General features: G+C 38.4%; 1 protein-coding gene across 6 annotated transcripts in view; it reads right to left on the reverse strand.

Moving 5' to 3' along the window:
- Window positions 1–17,460, reverse strand: part of Prune2 (prune homolog 2 with BCH domain) — a 264,764-nt gene that overhangs the window by 39,365 nt on the left and 207,939 nt on the right. For all 6 annotated transcript variants that reach the window (XM_047524259.1, XM_047524258.1, XM_047524256.1 and 3 more), the window contains exons 10-11: window positions 10,759–10,838; window positions 2,630–2,830 (exon numbers count right to left, since the gene is read on the reverse strand). In XM_047524259.1, coding sequence (XP_047380215.1) covers window positions 2,630–2,830; window positions 10,759–10,838 — 281 coding nt within the window. The remainder of the gene's footprint in view (window positions 1–2,629; window positions 2,831–10,758; window positions 10,839–17,460) is intronic.

A 17,460-nucleotide genomic window follows, 5' to 3' on the forward strand; every position in this document is an offset into this window, starting at 1 on the left:
TGATTTTTGCTCACCTGTTTAAAAGTGTTTAAATATTCACTTTTCATTTGAAAACCAAGGTAAAATTTCAAATTCAACTTAGGTTAAAATTCTGTCCTTTAAGACCTAGAAGGAGAGGGGTTGTGGCCATTAAACTAGCTCTTTCAACTTAATTATGTCAAATAAATAAAAAGAACTATGTCAGCAAGTGGCAGTTTTAATTACCGACTTACAGCAGCCAACACCACTTTGCTTCACAGTTTTACTATTTATAAAAATAAAAGGTTCAGATGTGGTGTGACAAAGCTCCCCACAGCAAGAGGGAAGTGAAGGGGGAGGAGAGGCAGGAACCAGCAATGTCACGCCACAGCTGTCTCCTGTGGGATCTTAAGTCAGTATATTGGCAAGAAAAGTGCTGGGGTAGCAGGGATGGATGGAGTAGCTGGAGAAGACTCACTGGGGTGCCAGAATCAAGTATAAATTCAAGATATTCCTTCCCAGCATCTCAGGAGGCTAAGGCAGAAGGATCACAAGTTCAAAGTCAGCCTCAGCAACTTAGCCAGGCCCTAAGCAACTTAGCAAAATAAAAAATAAAAAGGGGTGGGGATATGGCTTAGTGGTTAAGCACCCCTGGGTTTAACCCCTGGTACAAAAACAAAAAACCTTTCATTTTATATTTGTGTATTGCAACCTTCAAGATCAAATATCCAGATAACTAGGCAGCCCTCTGTATCCATGGGTTCTGAATCTGCAGAGTCAACCCACTGCAGATAGAAAACGTTCAGGAGAAAAACAAAACAACAAAAAACCTGCATCTGTTGAATATGCACAGGCATTTTTAATTTGTCATTATTCCCCAAATAATAAACAACCCTTTACACAGCACTTCTATTATGTTAGGTATTATAAGTAGATGATTTAAAGGACATAGGAGGATGTACATAAGTTATATGTAAATACTGCATCATTTCATAGAAGGGGTTTGAGCATCTTCTGATTTTGGTATCTGTTTGGAGTCCTTAAACCGATCTGCCATGGATACCAGGGAGGTCCGTAGAGAAATTCACGAACATGATGAAAATGCAATATAAAATTTCTCCTTAAACATAGTTAACTTTAGAACAAGCAGCTTACTCCTTCAGCTTATTTAACTTGAAACAAAGCATTAAACTCTATGAAGACAGGGTCTAAATCTGCACTGGTCATGGTGTAACCCTGTTGGTTCGGTGACCATTGGTTGAATGAATTAGCTAATTGATGAACTTCCTAATCATATTTTCCTATGAGTGAAACTGCTAGACTTGATTCTAAAATTAGGGCATTGTTTTATTGCCTTTTTTTGTTTGTTTGTTTGTTTCCTTTTTATGGTCCTGGGGATTAAACCTAGGGGTGTTCTACCACTGAGCTATATTCCCAGCCCTTTCTTTTCTTTTTCTTTTTTTTTTAAATTTTGAGACAGAGTCTTGCTAAGTTGCTTAAAGTCTCACTAAATTGCCGGGGCTGTCCTTGAACTTGCCATCCTCCTGCCTCAGTCTCCTGAGTAGCTGGGATTACAGGTGTGTGCCACACTGGTCACAGTATTGCTCATTAAGAATAGAAGAATTTTTACAATGAAGAAAAGCAATGACTGTGGTCGAGAGTCTAACTCTGACTTTCAAACATTATAACTTTGGAGAATGCCATCTGGGTAGAAGTGAAACAGAAACCACTTGACACTATTTTTTAAAGTAAATGCTTTATATTTGCATATACTTCTTAACAAACCAAACTTCATTGAACAAGGGAAAGAACTAAAGTGAGACTTATATTCAAATTAGAAGTGTCTTTAACCCGGCAACTTCCCATTTTCTTCCTTTATGTCTTTATTCCACTGACTCCACCTCTTCTTCCTTCCTACTCTTTTGGAGATATTAATCTCTAACATAATAAAGTCTCTGCCCTGATGGAACAAACAATTCTAGGGGGGGAAAGAAAGACAACAAACCCTCAAACAATTAAATAATATAATTTCAATAAGAAATTCATGGAAAATAAAATGGATACTTAGAATAGTACATGATGGAGTGGTAGGAGTAGAGAAGTGGAAAGCATTTTGATGCAAAGGTTAAGGAAAGTCTATCTGAAGAGGTGACAACTGATTAAGGACTGAATAAAGAGGAGCCAGTGTTATAGTTTGGTTCTAAAAATGTTCCTTAAAAGTCTCATTGTTAGGCAAAGCTGCAGTGTTAAGAGGTGAAAAGATTGGATTATGAGATGTATAACTTCATCGGTGGATTGATTCATTTGATGGGTTAATAATTTGAATGGACTACTGGGTGGTAACTGTAGGCTGGTGGGGTGTGACCGGAGGAGATGGATCAGTGAACTGTACCTTGTCCCTGGCTCCTTGTTCTCTCCTTCTCTCTCATTTCTTATGGCTGCCATGAGTTGAGCAGCTTTCCTCTCCCATGCCCTTGCAGCATGATGTTCTGCCTCACCTCAGGCTCAGAGCAAAGGAGCTAGTCAATCATGGACAGAAACTCTGAAACCAAGAGCCCAAAATAAACTTTTCTTCCTTTATTTTCATGTTGGGTATTTTGGTCATAGTGATGAAAAGCTGTCTAACACAGCCAGTGACTTACCACTTACCACAGTCGACTTAGTGACTTACCATGGCCAGTGTACTCAAAAGAATCTGCTTCATCAGGGGTATCGAGTTCATCCACATTAATATCAATTTCATCTGGACTGTCCAAGTTATCATCAGAGAGAATAGATCCTTCACTTTGGTCCAGAGAAAGATTGATATTTGGGGCTGTGAGCTTGATTCTCCGAGGATGAGTCCCATTAAGATCCAGAGAATTAGGAGGTTCTAAAGAAGGAAAAACAACATTAAGTACTAGAGTATAAACATGACTGCCGAGAGTAGGTTTAGGTCCTGCTGAAAAGCATTTTTAAGGACCTTTCAACAAAGGCAGATCTGCTACAAATCCTTAAAGGGGATTTGGACTCCCTTCTGGTCAGCAGTTCTGAGAAGAAGCTTCCTTCCAACCTGGTCAATCATGGCTATGTAAGACAGGAAATAAGAGCTATTGCTAAAGGAGTAGAAAACTATTTTTTAAAACTTTTCTATTTAGGTTTAAGAATTTTATATAGCTATAATATTGAATTAAATTTTTATTGGGTAAAGAAAAACAGTAAAGTGTCTATTTTCTAATAATTCTTGTCAACTTGGCTTTGATAGAGGTTAAGAACACTATTTTGTTCACAGAAACTTCCAAAATACTTCTTTTCAGGTTCTGACAACACTGATTTTCAGTGATCTTTCTTATTTTGTTTTGTTTTCAAATAAAACCTGAGGTATCCTCCCAGGTTACATTCTTTGAACCTACCCAAGCAAACTACCTCTTATGCCAATATTTGATATTGGTTCCCTAACATACATAATAACCATATATTAAGGCTCATAGAAGTAGCTTCTACCCTTTTGTTATACCATGTAGTTTTCTGCTTATAAGCATTTCATTTAACAGAAGCAAAGTTGGGAAGTAATTTTTAACCAAGTTGATCTCAACAAAGAGAGATAACCTAATGTGGTATAATAAGAAATGTATTTGGTCTTTACCACTGGTTCCAGGCACAGAGGCCTAAAACCCTTGGAATTTCCTGAGAAATCAGAGGAATATCTCATTATTTATAGCAAGCCCCTTTTGATCAGACCTGAGTTTACGCTGATAAGGTAACTTAAAGTGGAGCCCCAAGATAGTCTCAGGATGGGGTGGGTCACCAAAAAGACTAAGTGACTGGAACTTTCAGCCTGACACACTGACCTCTGGGAAGGAGGTGGGGGGCTGGAGATTAAACTTCATAAGAACTTTTGAACAACAAGGTTTGATGAACTTCTGGCTTGGGAAATGCATTGAGATGCTAGGAGGGTGGCACACCCAAAGAGGGCATGGGAACTCCATGCCCTTTCCCCTACCTTGTGTGAAATCCAAAAGACAGTAATGGAAAAAAAAAAAAAAAATCAATGTTTAAAGAGCCTTTCCAAATGGAGTTGGGAGGCTGTGAGGGGACCATGATCCCACACTTGTACTAAGCTACTACAACCCATGAAAATGAACTCTTAAACAAGGCAGAGGGATATGAACTGTTGAATGTCTACAAAAGTCCCTAACATCTTTTAATGAATGCTGCAGTTCCAACTGTAACGAATAACAAATAAACTTCTCACCTAGATATGGTCCCAACAATCAATCACACATATACGTAGTGATATGTATCCTAGTGTTAGGATAGCTTTTCTGTACCAGTTATCCTCCTTTTCATGTAACTTATGGAATTTCCTTTGTCTTCAGCTTCTGCTTCCCTTTAAAAACCCTGCACCATCTGAGCTTCTTTGGAGCACTCACTGAGAGTATCTGATCCTGTGTTTTCCTGAACTGCAATTCCAAAGATCCAAGTAAAGTCTTTTTGCTTTTACCATTCTGAGTTTGAATTGATTGACATTACATGGTGTCAGAAGTGGGATCTGAAGTGACTCATCTCTACCTGTGATGCTGCCAAGGACACAAATAAGTGACTATAGGAGTCTTTTGTTCTCTACCATTTCCCTGGCAGCTTCAGATCATGAGGGCAAATCCTTTCAGTCTCTAAAGGTCTTTGATTGAAGTTCCAAAACATTAGGTGTCCTTTGTTGCCAGCTGCTTAGGAGGAAAATCTCCCAGATAACTATGTAGGAGGGCATCCCTTGTTTTGGTGGGTACTGAGTATCTAAGAAAGAAAATTTTTATCTTGAGTTAATTACAGGAAGTTCCTTCTCTGAGAATGCTCCTAGTGGGCAACCACCATCCAAAACTCCAGCTTCTTTTATGGTTAAAATCTACTAGCTATCTTCTTGTAAATTCCTGATTCAGTGGACTAAAATTACACAAGATAAGGTTTGTAATTATTCTGGCCCCTCGAGGGCTCTTTTGATATTTCAAAATGAATTCCACTTGTACACTCAATTAGGAAAAACGTTGTAAAATTAAGCAACTGGAATGGTCTTATGGTTTGGATATGAGGTGTCCACTAAACAATCCATCCTGTTTGAATGGATTGGGTGGTAACTGTAGGCAGGTGGGGCATGGCTGGAGAAGATGGATCACTGGGGTTGTACCCTGGAAGGGTTCCTGTGCCTGTGAATTTTTTCCCTTTCCTGTCTTCTGACTATGCCTTGAGTTGAGTAGACTTCCTCCACAGGGGCCTTTCAGCCATGATGCACTGCCTTACCTCAGGCCCAATCTATCAGCCTAGCTTTTCAGATTTATATAAATTAGTCCACCTACTTACAAAAAATATCATAGCTAAGTAACCCATTGTTTTGGTCAGTCAGAATAACCCTTCTGCAGATTTCTGAAGAGCAACTGCTAAAGGCCAAGCATATGCTCAAAAATTAGCCCTAATGCTTTCATAAATAAATCCCTATTGTATTTCCCAAACACTCTGACTGTGCATTATTCTACAGTGCATCCAGTGGCCTGATGATCCATTTGTGATTGCTACAGTTATTCTGAAAAAAACTTCTTCCAAAATTCTGGCATTAAACACCGATGGAAAAAACAAATAGCCTATTCAATTCCAATTTCTTAGACAGTCTTCAGGAAGATTAAGACACTTTGGTCAAAAAGCATTCCCTGATGTGGACTGAGAAAAGGCCCCATGAATTATTTGCCTTAGCTGTGCAACTGTTCCAAATTCTTGCTAATAAATCTCAGGGAAAAGTAACTAAAGTCATAGAGTCTCAAATCCAGGTTGCTTAGCTTGTGATGGCAAAACCAGATCTGGTTGCAAAATGAAATTATAAAAACATTATGGTAAGAAACCAGTGCCTGGGGAAAGGGTCAGTTCCCCTGTCAGGCTTTCTGCAGGAACCCTAATTAACCATAGGTTCCTATCTTTTGGATTGTAAGTAACTGTCTCTAGGAGTTTGACTATGCCCTCTTGAAACTCTCCTGTGCAGGGCTTTCAAGGCTAGACATTTAACAGATGCCTGTGAAAAGAGTCATTTCTTCTTATCTGTTTCTGTAAGCATGCTTTATGTTAGAGACCCTGCACAAGGCCTTCAGCCTTGTAGATTAGGAAATTTTTTTAAAAGAGGAAAAAAGCTTCAATGATAGGACAGGTCTGAGATAACGCCAAATAACCTATAAATGGTGTGAGAAACTGTGAATCAGAGCTCAGAATTTGGAGTTTGTTCTCCTCTGGGCCAGCCAGCAGAAAATAAAGTTTGGAGCTCTCCTCTGCAAGTGCTGCTTCCTTTTTCATCTATTTCCCGTAACAAGTGCATGAGCTTCCAGATGAAACAATTATCTCCTAAGTCAAATTTCTAAAACTCTTTCACTTCTCCCAGAGGTGTTTGTAATTATTGGCTCATAAATCTAACTCTTGATCATCTTGGACATGATTTTACATATTCATATTTGTTATGGTTTGGATGTGAGGTGTCCCCCAAAAGCTCACGTGAGAGAGTACAAGAAGGTTCAGGGGAGAAATAATTGGGTTGTGAGAATCTTAACCCAATCAGTAAATTAATCCCCTGACAGGGATTAATTGAGTGGTAACTGAAGTGGTAGGGTATGCCTGTGGGAATTGGGGTGTGGCTTTGGGATATATATTTGTATCTGGCAAGTGAAGTCTCTCTTTGCTTTCTGATCATCATGTGAGCTAGTTCCCTCTGACATACTCTTCTGCCATGATATTCAGCCTCACCTGGAGCCCAGAGGAATGGAGCTGGCTGCCTATGGACTAAGACTTCTAAAACAATGAGCACTCAAACTTTTCCTCCCCTAAAATTGTTCTGGTTAGATTCTTTAGTCATGGTAGCAAAAAAGCTGAATAAAAAAATATTATAATACCATAAGCTCACCATTAAAAATGGCAGAACAAAAACCCAAGGATAATTTGAGTTAACTTATAAAGCAATTATTCCCCAATTATGAAATGAATATATCTATATGTTCATATACATACATATATATATAATATTCACTTAAGTTCTGAGGCACCCTTACATTGGGAGCAACGTAATCATTCTAAGATGGGTCAAGTAGATAATACTCATCACCTTAGGTGGTATCCTTCTAAGTTCTGCTCTTCTATAATAACCATAAAATTCTCTGATTGGCTCAATACTGACTGTGAATGGTGACCTGGAATTTACTAGAGAAGCAAGTAATGGAACTCAATGGCTCTGTGGAACCAATCTTTGGTTCTGGCTTTTCCTCACTTGAATAGGACATTGCACTTTGGGCTTTCACTGGAAACAGAGGCATATTCAATTCTCCTTCAGTATTGGACCTGGTAACTTTTCCCTCTTAAAAGACAGATGAATTTGATCATTATTCCTGTGCTTGTTCCTACTTTAGAGCTCTTAGATGTGACTGCCCTCATAGAAGCATTAGCTAACTTAACCCATCAAGTCTTAAATGACAACTGACAAACATTAAGCTTGGTAAATACTGAAATGTCCTTAATAAGAAAAGCATTCTTAGAAAACAACAGCGCACTTGATATCATTGTTTCTTGAGGGGGTACTTGTGCTATTATTAAAACAGAATGCTGTGCTTATATACCTGATGATTAATCAAATATCACTCAACTAGTCAGTTATATGAAAAAAAAAAATTGCTGTTTTAAATGACCTTGCACTTAGCCTAGGAGAATTGTTTTAATGGTATGGATCAGGTTCCAGCTGGTTAAAAGCCTTACTGATGGTGTTATTACTACTCCTTGCTATTCTTATTGATGCTTATATTTTTATGAATTTTAATATGATGCATAACTCATTGTTTAACTATTTCTACTACCTGAATTATGATCTCATGTCAATTAGAAGCCATCAATCATTCATCATGGGCAACCTCCAATAAAAAGTATCAAGTCATTGTGTAAGCCATGCTCTCTGACTGCCTCCTTGTTATACAAATGTGACCTTATCTACAGTCATCTTTTCTCTTCTTCACAAGGATATGACCTCCTAGGTATGAACCTTTCTAGCTCCAAGGGACCAGATCTACATAAAATCAACACATGATACAAAGATTGATTATTGATGCTCTCAATCATGATCAAAAGTGGGAAATGTGAAAACCATAAGAAAAGCATAACAAAAAACAACATTACAGAGTCCTTCAAGGTAGAGTTGGTAGGTCATTTAGGGGACCAGGATTTACACATGTACTAGGAGCTACTACTTGAGAAAGTGAATTCTTAAATTGGGCATGGAAATGTGAACTTTTGAATTAAGCCAAGTCTACAAAAGCCACTAACATCTTTTAATGAATGTTATAGCTGCAATTGTCACAAAAAAACAAATGAATTTCTCATCTAAAGACAGTCGTGAAGATCAATCATGTACAGCTTAGTGACATGTATCCTAGTGTTATGATTACTTTTCTCTACCAGACATCTTCCTTTTCATGCACCTGATAAGATTTCCTTGTCCTTTTTTGTTCTTTCCCTTTATTTTTATTTTTTTATTCATTCATTCACACTGGGGATGGAACCCAGAGGTGCTTTACCACTGAACCACATCCCAAACCCTTTTTATTCTTCGTTTTGAGACAGAGACTTGGTAAATTACTTAGGGCCTTGCTAAATTGCTGAGGCTGGCCTTGAACTCCCAAGTGACTGGGATTACATGCATGCGCCGCCATACCCGCCTTTCCTTCTCTTTAAAATTCCTGTACAGCATGAACTTCTTTGGAGCTGTTTGAATCTGTATTTTCCCAAATTATAATTTCCAACGTCTAAATAAAGTTCTTTTGCTTTTATAATTTCTGACTTTGAACTGATCAACAATTGCCTGTGCACTTCATCATCTGACTATTTCTTTGTCCTTTATAATATCCTCCTAGTAAGTCAGTAAATATAAGTAAAATATTTCCATTAGTCCTATTAGCTGTCCTACTGAATTACTAAACCTGAGGATGGGATTTATAAAAATCCTGATTTATAGCCAGTTGGTCAAAAGCACAGGTCCATCCTGGGACTTAAAATTGGTGTCTGAAGAGGGGACAGTCTTGTGGGTGTAAGCATTAATCTGGGGGAATGGACATTATCTTCAGGTAGATAGTGGCAGAATTGAACTGCATTATAGGACATCCAGTTGATGTCCTCTAGAGAACTGTGTGGTTTATGTCAGAAAATTCCTAAATATTTGGTTATTGAAGTGTTCTTTGTAAGAGTGTAGTAGGAGAAATGGTTTTTGTCTTCACTCTAAACCACAAGTAACGGGTTTCTCCAGAACAAAGTATTTTGAGAGGCATTTGGTATACCCTTCAACTCTGAAATTCTAACTGGCCCTGTTCAAATGATATTGGTACTATTCCTTTATCATTAGAATTTTTCTTTTCTGTATGGACTATCACTGTGTATCATGTAATGTTTTTATGTATTACTTTAAAGAATATTTCTACTGACCAAGACATTTTTAAAACACTAGATTTTTATATTATAGGAATCTTCAGCACAGGGGTGTCCAAAATAATTTTTGTGATGATGGAAATGTTCTATGTATGGCTACTGAGCACTTGAAATAAGACTAGTACAATTAAAGAGTAGAATTTAAAATCTTATTCATTTTCATTAATTTAAATAGCCACATGAATTTAGCTGCTAACTATATAAGTTAACCATAGCCTTAGTGGCTTTATTTTTCAAAAGTATATTGTAGGATCTAGCACATGCCTGTAATCCCAGCTACTTAGAAGACTGAGGCAGGAGGATTGCAAGTTTGAGGTTAGCCTCAGAAACTTAGTGAGACCCTGTCTTGAAATAAAAATAAGAGAAGGAATGGAAATGTAGCTCAAGAGGTAGAGTACCTCTGGGTTCCATCCTCGGTACTAAGAGAAGAAAAAAAGTATACTGTAACTCTTGGATAGTGAAAGAAACTTTTAGTTGTTACCATTGGCCATAGAATTTTAAAAAATAATTATGTCACAACTAGTATTTTGAAGAATGCACTTTAAATACTAAGGCAGAAGACAAATTATCTCCTTTGTCCCTACCTCATTCTAGGTGTGGTTAACAGTGCCATGGTTCACAACCTTGGTATGATCTCATAGTTGGTACAGTAAAAGAGAGTGATTCTAGTGCAAAGTGACAGTTATGTAGGTTGCAAATGAAATTTTTAGTTTTCTTGTGTGTATATGCCTTGGCACAAACCCTTATATATAAGGTTATTGTTTCAGGGTTGTGTTTTGTTTCTTGTCTGGTTTTTGTTGTTTGGTTTTGTTTTGCAGTTCTGGGGGGACTGAACCCAGGGCCTTGTACATGCTAGCAAATACTCTCCCACTGAGTGACAATGCCACTTTCCCCACCTCCATCCTGTTCTGCTTTTTTATAATTATAATTTTATAATTTTATAAATTTTATAAGATACTATGCTTTCTTGATATCATATTTCCAATTTTAAATAATCACACAACTACATATAAATTTGGTGGACCTAGATATTAGCCAGAATTTGGTATTATGATATCTAGTTGCTGGTTATCACGGGAACTGAAAACATAGGCAGATGGGGCGCGGACCAGGCGATAAAATGTGACCCACGCTAGTGAGCATCAATATTCAAATCAACTCTGAAATTAACCAAATTGAGCCCAACACCTTCCTCTCACACAGTTTTTTTTCCTCTCTTCACTTTGATCACTAAAATCACAAGTTGAATGCATAGGAAATGGTTCTCTCACTGAATAATGGAGATGTTTGGATGTAGAATACCACAAAGAAATGAATAAATGCTTCTCTCACCAGGCCTCATGTCTGCAGCATTGGGACTTGGCACTCCCTCCTCAAAGGGGATGTCCATTCCTACATCCTCTGTCAGTAGCCTGGAAAAAACAAAGCAGAATGTAAAATACTATGTGGGATTTTATTTTCTTTGAAAAGGAAACCCAGAGATTACTGGACACAATTTTCAACTCAAATGAAATAAGCCACATATGTGCACTGAATCCATTGTTAAGTGACCCCAAATTAGAATAGAGTTTCTGCAGTTACTGTGAAGAAGAACCATGAACACCAATTTCATGGACACCTTGAACTCCAAGTTCACCTATGTACAGCAATCACTTCCTCTACTAGCTCACCTAAATAAAATATATGCCCAAACTCAGAAGCAGGAAATACAAACAACTAAAAAAACGTATTTCAGGGAATATTTCATACGTATTTTTTCAATAAGAAAGGTAATATATGTATTTTGGAGGAAAGAAAACCTGAGTTTGTATATATTTCTCCCTGTGTTGATTTGAGCATGTGACTTCAATTGCCACGGGCAGAAGACAGCATACTGTGCTATGTTCTTTCCCTTTTTGAATACGTAAAGATTCACCATGAATACATGTTGAGTAGGGAGGATGGTTCTAGTCACAACTTACAATCTCTTGTCTCTATTTGGTGCTGAGCCCAGACCATTTATATTCACCTACTTGATTAGAGGAGTACAGGGAAATAGGAAAATACTGGAGAAAATAGTGATAAATCCTTAGGCTCTTCCAGGAAGCTGACCACAAATTTCTCCTGACTTATTTTCATTTCCTTGCCCTTGTTCAGCGAATCCTCATTTATCATAATATTTGTCTTGTTTTAGCTCCCATGTAATTTCACTCTCTGAGGGCAAACCTTCACGAGATAGGCACCAACCTAAACTTCAGCATATTAAACCTTTATTCTAAAATTCTCAATTTAGCTCCTCCTTGCCTGTTTTATTGAGACTTCTCTCCATTTCACTCTGGGTCTATAAAGCATCTGGAAGTTTGATCAACTTCTCTAGAATCCAAATCAAATCCCTTTAATGTCAATAAAGCACTATGATGACAAAGCAAACTCTACACCTCTAGAGATGACTGCACTTGCTTTGTTTTTTCAACAAATACATATTGAGTGTCCACTATGGGTTCAGAATACAAAGGAACAAAACTGACCAGGCTCTTCCACATGGTAGAGCAGGATGATGGAGTAGAAATGATGACCACTACCTCTGCAACTCAATATTGCTTCCCTGGAGAAAAGTGAGGACCTGGGTCCTTACTCACCATGCCCATGAATCCTCTGAAAACACAGCAGCAGGGAGTGTTAAGGTTTGGACACTAAATGTCCCCCAAAGGCCCATATGCTAAAAGCCTGGTTGCCAGACTGTGGTACTATTGGGATGTTGTGGGAACATGTCTAATACTGTATAAGAGGCAGGGCCTAGGGCTGCAGATGAAGCTCAGTGATGCAGTGTTTGCCTAGCATGTAGGAGACTGGGTTCAATCCCCAGCACTGGAAAAAAAAAAAAAAAAAAAAAAAGCTGGGGCCTAGTAAAAGAAAGGTCACTGAGGCATGCCCTTGAAGAGGGTACTAGGACTCCCACCCCTTCCTCTCTTTCTTTGCTTCCCAACAGTAAAGAGGTGAGTAGCTTCACAGCCATGCACCGCCGCCATGATGTTCTGCCTCACAACAGGCCCAGAGCAGCAGGGCCAAGTGACCATGAACCAAAACCTCTGAAACCAAGAGCCGTAATAACTCTTTCTTCCTTTTAAGGTGATTCTCTCAGGTTTTTTTTTTTTCTTTTTTTCTTTTTACCACAACAGAAACTGACTAACACAGGGAGCTTCTGTCTCTTCATAATTTCTGCAGCTGTGACCCTGACCGAGTATTCTTTAAAGCTCAACCTGTACCCAAGCAGCAAGACAATGAGCAAGGCTGGGGGTACAGCTCAGTGAGACCACCCTTGCCTAACAAGTGCAAGGCTGTGGGTTTGACCCCTAGCAGAAGAGAAACACAGACAGTGGGCAAGAGGCTGGTATGTGAGTAAGGCAATGATGTAATACCAGGAGCAAGAAAACCTGTGCCAAATTGCAGCTAGCTCACCACACCAGGTCAAGTGAACCCAACTGTTCAGCAGTAGAGGTGGGGGCGGGGAGCACTGAGAAGGCCTGTGTTAGACCCAGGTTTGAAAGAGGGTTGGATGTCTGGTTTCCATGCTGTTACAGTTTGACTGATTTTTTTTACACTGACCCTTTGTCTGAAATCATCTGTATATATTCTCCTGACATCAACCCCCCTCTAGTACCATTAATAGCAAAATGCTATTAAAAGCAGCTGGATTCAAAACTATAGTTTCATCAATTACTATGTGTCAAGTCATTTTATCTTTCTGTGCCTCAGTTTTCTTACCAATAAAAGGAGAATGTGCAATGCCTAAATATAAGCTAGACAGAAAAACAATGCTTTACGTTGTAGCTGTTTTTTCCCTCTATCATAATTGCTTTCTCCATTAGATTTGAAACTTCATGAGAATAAGAATCATAACTATCTTATTCATCATAACTGCAGCATCCAGTACAGGCAAATACCCAATAAATATGTGTGGGACACAATTTTTGAACCTAAAGTACCCTAACTACACATATATGTTATTTTCTTTAGTCTTCTGCCCAAGAGTAAACCTTAAAATAAATAAATAAAAGACCTCAGATTCCTACCAACCCAACAAAGCACATAAAGGTGCAGGCCTGAACCTTAAAATAAATCTGAAGGGTTTTAAAATGGATAGAGAGTGTTAGCTTAAATTCTGCAGGTTTTATAAATGCTTGTAAGTTATGGACAACATCATGGAATAACTAAAGGAGTTCCAGATGTGAGGTCATAGTTTTGGGTTATATTCCAATGTTAGTACTGAAAAGCTGATTGACTCTGAGAAGATTAGCTGACCATTTTTGAATTTTAAGTGAATAGAATAAATACTCAACATCACAGTGTGGAGAATAAATATAAAACATATGACAGCACTCTGTAAATTTTAGAACACTTCCTGAGTTTAAGGCACCCCTCCATTAAAAAGTATTACCTGGAACAATGGTTTAATTGAAGTATGTGTCATGGTTGGATAAAACATAATTAAGGTGACTATGATTTGGGTATTAGCCCAGGCAAGGGATAATTTTACAACATCACAAATTAGCACAGAGTATAGAAATGCCCCCAAACTTATTGATATTAGAGAACAAGACCCTTTGCCGCTCCATGTTCCTTTTTAGCACAGGGCAGGAGACCCTGTGAAGAAGGTGTGGTGGCATGTACCCAGGGAAGGGAAAACCTAAAAGCTGTGATGAGGAGGGGGAGTGACTAGAGGAAAGGACTCTCACAAACCCATGGATACTAAAGAAGACAATGGGAATCTGTAAGAAAACCTTAGGGACGACGGAGAGAAATCTGAGCCAGAATAACCTAGAAGCAAATCTGGGAGAAACCCAAGTCATACTCTGTAAATACTTCAATCACATTCATACGCTGGGTTCATGTAGAAATGAAAAGGCCAAACCAAACAGAGTAGTTGGCAGTGAAGCAGGCTGGTAATTTTCTTTTTTCTTGCAGGGTTGGGGATTGAAGCTGGGGCCTCACAAATGCTAGGCAAGCACTCTACCCCTGAACCCCGCCCCTTGGATAATAGTTTTATAACCAGCAATGGAAGTCTCTCAGGATCAGTCCAACCCGAAGGTAGGTAATTTTACCTTATCCACCTGTAGCAAATTCTCAATTTCGGATTTTGTGTATACAAAATGGAGCTAACAAGAGGTTGATGGAGTTAATACAAAAGTCTGACTCTACTGTGGCTAAACTAGCCACATGTCTCCACCTAGAGGATGAGGCAGAAATCTTTTACGGTTTCTTGGCTGACTGGTGCTGTATGTAGTTGTATTGTTCTTCACCCATTATTTCTGGCTCTTGGTCTTTTGTGTGCATGATAACATTTCACTTTCCTGCCCCTTGGGAATTAGAGTGGCTATTGTAACTTGGTTTGGCTGATAAAAAGGAGTGGAAATGGCAGATGTCTCTTCTAGGCAGAAGACTTATGAGCAAGTGCAAAAGGTGCCATCTCCTTTCCACGTTGGTGGCAGTGCAGGGTTCTGCCTGGCCATGTTCTGAGTATGATAAGCAGAGACCTCGATGAAAGCTTGTGGGATATGTGAACAAGAAATGAATTTTCCTTCTGTTTGGTTGGGAGACATTATTTTTTGTTACCATATCATCATCTAGTTCATTTTGACTATACAGTTTTTTTTTAATTTTTTTTTTTTAGTTGTAGATGGACACAATGCCTTTGTTTTGTTTATTTACTTTTAATGTGGTGCTGAGGATGGAACCCAGTGCCTCACAAATGCTAGGTGAGCACTCTACCACTGATTGTCTTGAAGGGGCTATGTGACTCATACTATGGGGAAATTTTTATTTCCTAATTTGGATAACCCATTTACCACATTACATTCTCAACCCCGTCTCACACTGACAGTACACATGTTCTTGTCAGGGTTGCTAAAGCATAAAAGAACATTTTAATAAATAAGGAACAGGTTCAGATGAGCATCAAATGCTTTCAAGTATTCTATAAACTTTGGTATTAATAAGCTATCTTTATGTTTTTTTGTCAGAGTTATCTGTCACTTGTCAATGTATACACTATTTTTCTTTTAAAGTGACATTTTACTTATATAAAGTTACTCTGATAGGAAGGTGTCACTCAAGTTTGTAGAAACTTAAATTACTCACTTAAAATACATGGTCACATAAATTAAATATAATAAAAATAAAAGAATGCTGTTCACTTCAAATTAGACACCCCAGCTCTCTCTACAGCTTCTCTCTTTACTAAAAAAGAGAGATTAGGAAGTGTTCGCTATGCCTGGCAAGGTGTAATGTCACATACTGTGATTCCCCACCTACATTTTTTCATTTCCTGGGGTTTTAGTTACTTGTGGCAAGCTGAGCTCTGAAAATATTAAACGGAAAATTCTAGAAGTAAGCAATTTCATGTTTTAAATAATTTACTATGATATATTGTTATAATTGCTCAAACTATTTTATTATTTGTTACTGTTGTTAATGTCTTACTATGCCTAATTTATAAATTAAACCTTATCATAGGTATGGATGTATAGAGAAAAACAGTGTGTGTGTGTGTGTGTGTGTATGTGTGTGTGTGTATGTATACATATATATATATATGTGTGTGCGTGTGTGTATATATATAGTGTATGTGCATATATACATATATAGGGCTCAGTACTATCCATGGTTTCAGACATCTGCAGAACATCTTGGAATGTAACCCCTGCAGATAAGGTGGGACTAAAACATCCCTATAAATACAAGAAATGCCATATGAAATAGAGTATCCAAAAGGTAATTAATACATTTCCAAGCTTAAACGAAACCAAGGGAAAACCTTGGATGCCAAAACTGAAGAGTCATTGGAAAGATGATGAAAATGGTAGCTTGTAGGATTTCTAGCCTGGACATAGGCTCTAGGGTCCCACAGCAGAAGAGACCTCCAGGAACTTTAATAAAGGCACAGACCTCAGCTGTCACTCAGGAAATATCCAAAGTCTTAGGCATAAAATATCATCTTCATTATGCATGGAGACCTCAATCCTCAGGAATGGCAGAAAAGACTAATGACATCTTTAAGAGGCACCTGAGAAAACTCACTCAAGAAAACCACTATTCATGGCCTAAGGTACTCCCCTTGGCCTTACTCAACCAGGAATACCTCAAGAACACTAGGGCCCAGCCCATTTGAGCTCTTATATGGGAGGCCATTCCTAAGGAAAGATATTCTTAAAGATCAGTGACTCATATCACAAAGCTGGTTAAATTTCAAGCTGAAATCTATAGACATCCCATATCTGAGCCACTCACTTCTCCACCTCCATATGAGCCTGGGGATCTAGTTATGGTCAAGACTACACCTTCAAATTTCCCAAATTTAGACCCTGTTTGGAAAGGACCTTTTCCTGTAATTCTAAATACCCCCTCTGCAGTGAAAGTGCTGGGACAGGAGAAATGGATCCACCATTCTTGGGTTAAAACCTGCTATTCTGAATCAACTCCCAAAGAAACTTCTTCCCAAGGAACTAAGGGAAGATACTCCTGCACTCCAATAGAAGACCTGAAATGTCTCTTCCCAAGAGACAATGGTGATATGTAGACTTTTTGTCCTCTCTTTCTTTATTATTGTAGACAGATCCACTGAAATCAACTCCTTTCTAGATTGGGCTCAACAGGATGCCACTAGGTTACAAAAAGATAATTGCTGGATATGAGGACTCTTAACCCTTTCCAGCACCTCTGGACTGCCTTGATGGATATCCCACAGAAGTGACTGGATAAACTTACAATTCTTAATGGCAGAACAAGAGGAAAAAACATTCTGCACAAACTGCTTCTCGTACTGATATTAAATTATGGCCTATAAATAAAACTTTATCATAACCAGGCCATGGAGAAACTTTCACTTTAGAACAAACCAACCTTCAGACCTCTATAGCTGTTAATCACATATAGGCCCATCCACTTCTTGCTCTCTGCCATCACCACCAACATGTCAAAGGTATAAGAATGGTTACTATCAGATTTGGAATGGATATATATGGTTTACATCCACCATAGGGCTTCTAAACCAAGAAG

The sequence above is a fragment of the Sciurus carolinensis genome, chromosome 14, assembly GCF_902686445.1.
Source record: "Sciurus carolinensis chromosome 14, mSciCar1.2, whole genome shotgun sequence".
NCBI lineage: Eukaryota > Metazoa > Chordata > Mammalia > Rodentia > Sciuridae > Sciurus > Sciurus carolinensis.